General features: G+C 41.6%; 1 protein-coding gene across 15 annotated transcripts in view; it reads right to left on the reverse strand.

Moving 5' to 3' along the window:
* The window catches only part of pou2f1b (POU class 2 homeobox 1b), a 28650-nt gene that overhangs the window by 18655 nt on the left and 1379 nt on the right, over nucleotides 1-8616 (reverse strand). Inside the window, exon 1 of one of the 15 annotated variants that reach the window (XM_035393174.1) lies at nucleotides 1476-2207. The exons of the other annotated variants lie outside the window; for them this stretch is intronic. Coding sequence (XP_035249065.1) covers nucleotides 1476-1506 — 31 coding nt within the window. The 5' untranslated portion in view covers nucleotides 1507-2207. Of the gene's footprint in view, nucleotides 1-1475; nucleotides 2208-8616 lie in introns of those variants that run through there. 15 annotated transcript variants of the gene reach the window in all.

Here is an 8616-nt window from a genome sequence, read left to right on the forward strand (position 1 = left end):
AAAACGCGTGTTCTGGGGGGGCACGGGCAACGTCCAGATGCAGATTTCACGAGAAAACAGGAAACATGCACGAGACACGCGTGCTAACAGGAAACTTTAATGTACAGCTGAGTTTTTCACACCTGAAGTGTCCTCGAAAACAAATGTCAAACCCAAGAAAGGCTGCCCGGCTGTAAGCGACTCAACGTAGCCCACATGTCACCGTGTTATTCAAAACACTGTTAACTGATACAGAAATATAATTTTGCAAACATTATCGTTTTTACAGTCAACCATTAAGAACTAGCCCTACTAACCAATAAGTAGGCCTACATCTGCGTGAAAAAAGCCATCCATAGTTTATACCAGGAGCGGTAGGCTATGAAAAACTAATGCAAGCGAGTAATGAAATGCAAACAGAATATATTTAAACGAAGGGTTTCATGGACAATTTAAGTATTAATCAGCTTGTGTAAAATTCTGACCATTTGCCCAAGGACCCAAGGTGAAAGATAGGACGAGATCTTTTTCAACATGATTGAAACAGTATTACGGTTAACCAACTGGTCACAGTTCTCTCCACTTCTAGTAGCAGACTTGCACATGTGGAAAACAAACATTTTAAATGGCAGATGTTTAAAAAAATGCACCTGTATGCATGTGCATACTTTTTTTAAGGAGACTTTTTTTTAATGGATCCATGATCATGGTTATATCACAACAGATGTACCTTGAAATAAATGCCACGACTGAATGATACCAATATAGATCATGGTAAAAGTCCACATCCCCCACCCCTCACTGTGCACATAGATCCAAGGTAAAAGAAACTCAGCATTACAAAAAAAACAACACAATGTGTGGCATTAGTGAACCCCCCTTAGAAAATGACAAAACGCACCAAAGCACCTAATAACTGGAAAAACACGTCTGAAAAAGGAGCATTTGGATTAAGAGGTGCCATGTTTCTTAAATGCTAAAAATGCAGAGTTACAGGAAACCAGCAGCGCTGCCTGAACTGAACAGTGCAGTGTTACTGAAGCACTCGCGCCCAGTAAGCTGTGGCTAAAACAGAGGTGGGGTGCCACTGGGACACATGGTGAGAAGCTCCACCGCAGGGACACTGACAGCACCACACAGGATTAGTGAAAACCAGTCAAAGCCCAGCGCCTTCACAAACACGCAGCAAGGTGCAGTACTTCCAGGAAGACCACCCAAACATTTAATTAATTAAAGAGGGGGAGAAAAAGCCACCTAAAAAAATTTAAAAAAGAAGTTGTTTGGTCAGGTCCAAGAGGCTTTGGTGCTCAGAGCTCACTCACAGCACCAACGGACACCAAACCCAAAAGACAATGTAGTACCGCTCAGCTAAGACGGTGACACATTCTCACAAAACAGCACACGGCAGCATAACCCGTACACACAGCACACTACCGTACGACACGTGCGCTACCAGACCCCACATCAGAGCCGGTGCACTGACGAGCGCCGCTCACCAGACGCGAACGAGCCAACGTTCTCCAGCATGGCCTCGGAGCCACCGGCACGAACCCCCGCTCCGCGATCGGGTCCCGCCGGGCCGGGACGGCGCGCCGCACCCGCACCCGCACCCCCGGATCTTCTGAGCAGGGCAGAACGAGCGGTCCCGCTCGGAGAGGGGCCCACGACAGAGCGGCCGCTGCCGGAAAAAAGCGGGGCGCGGAAGGGGAAAGCCTCGAGTGGAATATTCTTCGCGAGCAGATCCTAGCCGCTCCGGTCCGTTCGCTCGTCTTAGAGCGCTACCCCGCACAGCACGGCGCGATCGTCAAGACCAGCCCAGCGTGACAAAGTCCCCCCCTTTTTCTGGAATAAAATAGAAACAAAGATTGCAGCTGGCAGCTCCCATAATGAGGCTTAATCAGTATGCAGCTGATTAAAGTCGTATGCAAATCCTCCCTCCTCGTTAGTGCCGCAGAGCGTGCTTTGAAGTCCTGTGTGCAATTCATTACGCGCCAAGCACTGAAAGCTTTCTGCATAATTTAAATCTCCCATAAATATTTATCATCTCATTAGCATATTAATTGGATAGCCTGTTTTTTTTTTTTTTTTTTAAAAGGAATTCCACCCCAGCACAGCAGTAAGGGTAAGTGCCAGTAGGCCCCATTGCCAGTTGGAAGGCAGGAGAGGTTGTCTCACTCCATCACTCTCTCACTTACTCTTACACACACGCACACACGCACACACATGCACACTCTCTCAAACACTCGGATACACACACCCACACACACTCTCTCTCTCTCTCTCTCTCACCTACTCTCTCTCTCACGCACACACACTCTCTCATATCTACACCCTGTCACACACACATACACACACACTCACACTCAATCAGTGTGGTGGCAGAGGCCGATGGGAAGAAATGCCATTGGTGGAGGGGGAAATTGGGCAGAGAAACTCATCCAAACACAAACAGACTGATCCTGTTCTGTCTGGGACCACAGAACGTCAGTCTTTCAAGTTGCCAAGATAACGCAGCTGTACACTACTCTGCATCAAGTAATGTAAAAGCAACCTGAAATTTACATTCTGAATCCATTAAGGGCATAGATGGGGGGCTGGGAAATTAGCATATTTACACATCTGTAAATGTGCACTGCTGTGAATATGAAAAGTTAATTTTGGATTATAGGAGAGACTTTGGAGTGACTTCTGGAAATGTCACAGCCAGTGGTTTTATTTAAACTTTTTTAAAGGAGGAGAGGGGCATGGGTCTTTACAATCATTTCAAATAGCCAAATTCCAAGACCACTGCTGTATTAAGCCAAACAGAATCAGGATCACAACTAACACAGCATCGACAGACAGGGAGAAAACATACTGGACAGTAAGACACCAGCTTACTTCCACAGTGGATTTGTACTGCTAACCTACTAGCTTCAACAAAAAAACAGAGCGAAATAAAAACTCATGTGAAACTGAAAATAAAAAGTCTATAGTTCAGAAATAATTCCAAACTGGCATATTCTCTCTCGTAACATCAATTGCAAACTGGCAGTTTCTCTCTCTCTCAACATCATTGTTGCCATGACTACACTTCTATTCACATGCATTTTAAAAATCAAAACTTGAGAGCTTTGTAGATGGGGAGAAAAATGGAAAAAGAGGTGAGGAAAATAAATTTGCATTTTGCTGCTGCCTCGGCTCAAAAAAAAAAAACTAATTGCTATACGACACATTATGCAAATACTTCAATTAATAGAATTTTAAATTGCCAATTAATTAGCCTCCCTTTATTGTCGCCCTGACTGAATAATGTGTTCCAGATATGAAAGGAAGGACATATTATGGTGCTTCATGAAGGACCAGAAACAGACACTGAGAAAATTATGCATATTTAAATTGCAGAAATATTCTAATTCATCTACGCACGAAAAGAAAACTGAGGAAATGACAAATTCAGAGCTCAGCTCACATTCAAACTAACCACCTTTCGAAGGCCTACTGACCAAAACTGAACTCCTTGGACAGAGACGGACCCACGCACGCCTCCATTTTGCATAGTTTTGTGCAAATGTCCTCCTAACACAAAGTTGCAACGGACCTCAATTTTTAAAATCACCTGCAGCTTCAGAAGGCTTTGATCTTTGAACTCTGTGAAACATGCTTGCTTTCAACAACACACACCTGCACTGACAATACACAGATCGGACTGACACAAAGCCTTCACCAAAGTGCACTGCCCAAAAAAGAAAAACATGATTACACCCCTTTTTAAAGAAGAAGGCTACAAGCAGCGAGGTTACAAATTACACTCCCAGGTCATAATCAGGACACAATGAGGAAGAGGGGAAATTATTTCAATCCATGCTTTCACAAAATAAATGACAATATGGGAAATTGCAATGGTAATTTTCGTAGGCATAACAGGCTTTCTTAGAAGTTACTCTCACAAGCAATGCACACAATAGAAACGGCAGCTTTGCTAGATGAAGCCATATGCATACACCATGAGCTCGCCAGGGCTAGTCACCTCATCAATCAGTTTCATCAAAGAGCCACTGAAACTTCCGGAAGCATTTTTCAGGTGTCTTCTTGGCAACAAACTTAAACAGAAAAGGATCATATGGCACAGTCTACCAAACCCAATGCACTGCATAGGGTAGGATTGTTTTAGGTAATGTAGTTAACATTACAGATGGCTCAACAGACACAGGTACCACCAGGGATTTTTGGAACCCATGCAAAGATTTCACATTGGGCCACACCACTGCAGTCCACCCCAGAAAACCCTATGTTCTAATATTTTTTGAGGGTCCCTGTCAGTCTTGGAATAGTCTTTACCCCCGCCCCCCCCCGAGACAATTTGCGGTACCTGAAGAGACTGCATCATAGTCTCTGCTCTGTTTATTACAAGCAGTTATAAGTCTAAATGTTCTTTTGAAATGTGCTCTTTAACCCTTCCTGCAATCAAAGTTCTCTCTATGGGATGATAAAATGGTTAAAAAAAAAAAATTAAAAAAAAGACTGATTGATTGACAGTCTCTCTGCAATACGGTTAAACGATGCTGGTCTTGCTGTGCAGGTGAGACTAAGTTCCCCTTTCTGTTGTTATGTGAAGATTGTGTTCCTACTAGACTCTGCTGTGCCAGACGGTTGCAATTCTGTGGACAGTGAACACATAGTATAGCCTCTTCTGTGCTCAGGAGAAGGGTTCTGTGCAGCACTCCTTCCTGTCAGCACAGTACACTTCAGTTTCCTTTTTTCCAAATCATAAATCATTCATGAATTCAATGTTTTCGTGCATGAATATTCATGTAAAGCAGTGTATATTTATCCATGTAAAAAAAAAAAAAGAAAACAGGGAGCTCAGGCAATCGTTTCAGCCCTTTAGAAAGTGAGAGGGGAGCTTTTACAAAACCTACGTTTAAAAAAAAAAAAAAAAAGCAAGACTCAGACAACAGTTTTCATTTATTGCCACAAATGTAACAGCTGTTCAGCTTTTTAAGAAGCATGATAAAAATGAAGACTTGTTTCCATTTCAGTATGCGTCTTGAGAACTATTTCATGAATATGTGAAGCATGTCTTCTTGGCATATGTCACATATATAGGGTAGTAAAGATACTGGCGGCCAGGAGGATTAGCTTCACAGATGTATCTTTTACATACATATTACTGTGCAAACATTAGGAACAGGTGACCACAGAAATTTGTTAAACAAACCCCAGGACAGGTATATAACTGTATATAACAAAAACACACAGCCATATTGGACTGCTCTGACAACTGTACCATCCTACCTATGCCTCAAAGTGGCCAAGCAAAGATTAGTCATAATTAGGCTTGTTTAAAAAGAAATCACAAAAGAAAAACAATGAAAACTACAATATAATCTGTTTTCTTCAATTTGGAATCATCTATTCTGCCCCAAGCAACAGTTTCAGCTCCCGTCCCCGAGGACAGAGCTGAAACAAGGGCCCTATTGTGAATCACTGCCCAGCCAGCCAATGACCAGTTTCTGCACTGCAGGCTGCACAGTGCTATAGAAGCGAGAGCACCTATCAAAATCAAAGAAGCAGCATGTCCTGCTCTAATGAACAGTAGAACACTGTGAGCAAACAGATCATCACTAGGAGGAGCTACTGCACTGGTAACCTGAGGAACGCTGGCCAACTTAAAGGGGTAGTTCACTTCCGGGAATTTGTATTTTAAAAATAAATAAATAATAATAATAAATTAAAAAAACACCATTTCACTTTCAGTGCACAGTTTCGATTGGCCCAGACGGTTCTGTGCACAATAAAGGGCCTTTTCACATATTCACCGAAGTTTCTCGTGACCTGCCAGCTTCACAGTGGCTGGAATGGGGGGGGGGGGGCAGCAGTCAATTGTGTCATGCCTCAGCAGACTCTCATAGAACATGGAAAAGCCCACACTCAGCCATGCAATATATATGCAATCGCAGGGGTAGCAAACTCTGGTCCCGGGGAGCTGCCAGGCACACTGTTAGCCACAAACGTAGACCCCAGTTAGCTGTGTAATTGACTACTTTAATTGATCCACCGAAGTGCTGAGCAACAACAATAAAGAGCTTACTCTGAAGCTGCTCAGGACCAGGGCTGTACCTCCTGGGGTACAGGCCTTACCTGTGCTCATGAAAACAGTCTTTACTGAGCAATTCAGGTAGTTACAATCACGCAGTCAAGCACGTCCAACCGTTCTGCTTGTCTTCACTAATACAGTGAGCCATCTGTACGGTTCGAGAGTCGCTTTTTAAAAAGAGTTTTTCTACACTTTGGTCACACAGAGTGGGAAAAAAGTGTTACATGCATTTCAGCTGACCCCTGCAAGGAGGCAAAAAATGTATATCCAGACTCCTGTCCACTGTGGGTTTGGTAAAAAAAAAAAAATACAACCTGGACTACACATCTTCAAATTATAACAATACCGCACAACAGCTGTTTTCTTCAGCTTTATTTATTGAAATAAATGCTAATACAAATACACACAATAAATCTTTATATCACCTTAATTGTTGTTCCTTTTTATAAGAAATGGTTTCATATTATCCTCATTATTATGCCCATAAATGTTATAGTTAAGCATCCTGAGAGTAGAATCGGCACCGTTGGAAGACACAACAAAAGCAAGCCTGTCCGGGGCAAAGGGTTCTTGTTCAACATTCAGTACTCAGTACACAGAGTCCTCATCTTTACAGAGCTTTGTGTCGTTCAAACCCAAAACATGGGAGCTTGGTGCTTAGGGAAAGAACTCAGGAGCAAAATAAATGAATACACACTTGGTAAAATGCCACAAATGTTACCAGAGCACAAATAGAAAGGATTCTGGACAAAGAAGAGGGAATGCGGTCCTACAGGGAATAGCTTTTTAAGTGCTGTTCAGAATCCATGGTCTGAGCGAGAGGAGATTCCACTGAATCTATGCTGCATTCTTTAGAGTAATTACTTGACTCGTACCACAGAAAACACTGGGTCAATCGGTACAGCCAGAAGTACTGAATAACCCTCAAACATAGGCAGTCTCCTTTACGGACCAGTATGTGTTTAGTTTATTTTAGTTTACTGAAACAAAAGCACAAAAAGTGGTTAGCTAGTCAATTATCGTAAACATTTAATATGCAATCTCCAGTAGTCTAATGGTTTGTTACTCCAAAAGAAATAGCGCAAACGTTAAACCACACGTTAACGGTTGAAACTTGCATAGCGTTAAGTAGCAAACTAAATTTTATTTATTGTAACCAAAATAACCGTATGCATGCTAAAGCCAACAATTAGGAGAGGGACTAGCTCCGGGAAGTATATGTATATCATTTATCCTGATATTCTTTATTTGATACTGAATCGCATAATTACTAATGGTTGGCAATATAGAGACTAGGCAGGTTATACACAAAGAAAAGAGCACTGTAAACGTTCTATTTAAAATAAGTAATGTTAACTTCGTCGTTTAAATATGTAACGTTAGACATGCATCCAATGTTGTTCAAACATTGAACGTTTGCCTTGCAGCCAACGACAGCTAACCAGCAAGTTAGCCAATGACGTTTTCCTGATGTTAGCTAGCTACAACAAAAGCAAGCCTAGCATAGTAACAAGATCGCCATTTTTAAATCATAAAAACAAAACGATATTTTAATAGACAACTAAAGTCAAGTATGCACATTACATTGCATGCAAAACACTAAGAATGATGAATCGCGTACAATTTAAAAGTACATGACAAGCAGCTGAAAAATAGCATGAATAATTAAATAAATAAACACCGCGGCCTGCTTTTCAACTGAGGCCTGGGCCTTGTGTGAGTCTTGGGCCTCGACCACTGCAGTAGGCCTTAAATTCAGCAATAAAGCTAAAAAGGAATGAGACAATCCCAAAGCACATTCTGTTCGATAAAAATATACATATACGAACGAGTCGCTACTGAAGATAAAGCATTACTAAACATGAGAGGCGGAGATCAATTCGGCCATTTTAAATAAAAGAAACCTCCCCAAATTAGAAATTCTAATGAGACACTTTAATATATTCAGACGCATTGTAAACAAACACCACCCATACAAGTCCTCTATACAAGTTAGCTCCAAGACAAACATACAACTAACGTATGTAGCCAGCTTCTTACGAACTTAGATTTGATTTATTAAAAAGAAACATTAACTTTCCCATTTAAAATCACAATGTCCCTAGCCAACCATGCTAGTCCAGTAGTTCTTGATTTTTAAATGATTATTTAGTCTAGGGGGACTTAAACTAGGGAAACTAACATCAGCCAGCATTAGCCATGTAACTAGAAACTATGCCAAGTCGGTTCCTAGTCTCACAGGTAACCAGCAAGCTCGCTGCGAACAACTTAAATATTAAAAACAAAAACAAAAAATGCTAACGTTAGCTTGCGCTAGGCTTCATTGCGACTCGGAAGAGTAACGTTAGCAGAAAGAAGGCCAACACTGAAGAAACAGTACATTACCAAATATACAGTGAAATAGTAGCCTAGAGCCAGCTAGATAAATTGATCAGCGGATTATAGACCTTAATTATTCAGAAACGTTATGTTGCATGTGTGCTTCAATAGCTAACAGTCCAAATGACTGTAGGAAAGAAGTTTCAGATAGGTACACAGAACAACTTAAATCAATTCAT

This window comes from Anguilla anguilla, chromosome 15, assembly GCF_013347855.1.
Source record: "Anguilla anguilla isolate fAngAng1 chromosome 15, fAngAng1.pri, whole genome shotgun sequence".
In the NCBI taxonomy this organism is placed as follows: Eukaryota; Metazoa; Chordata; class Actinopteri; order Anguilliformes; family Anguillidae; genus Anguilla; species Anguilla anguilla.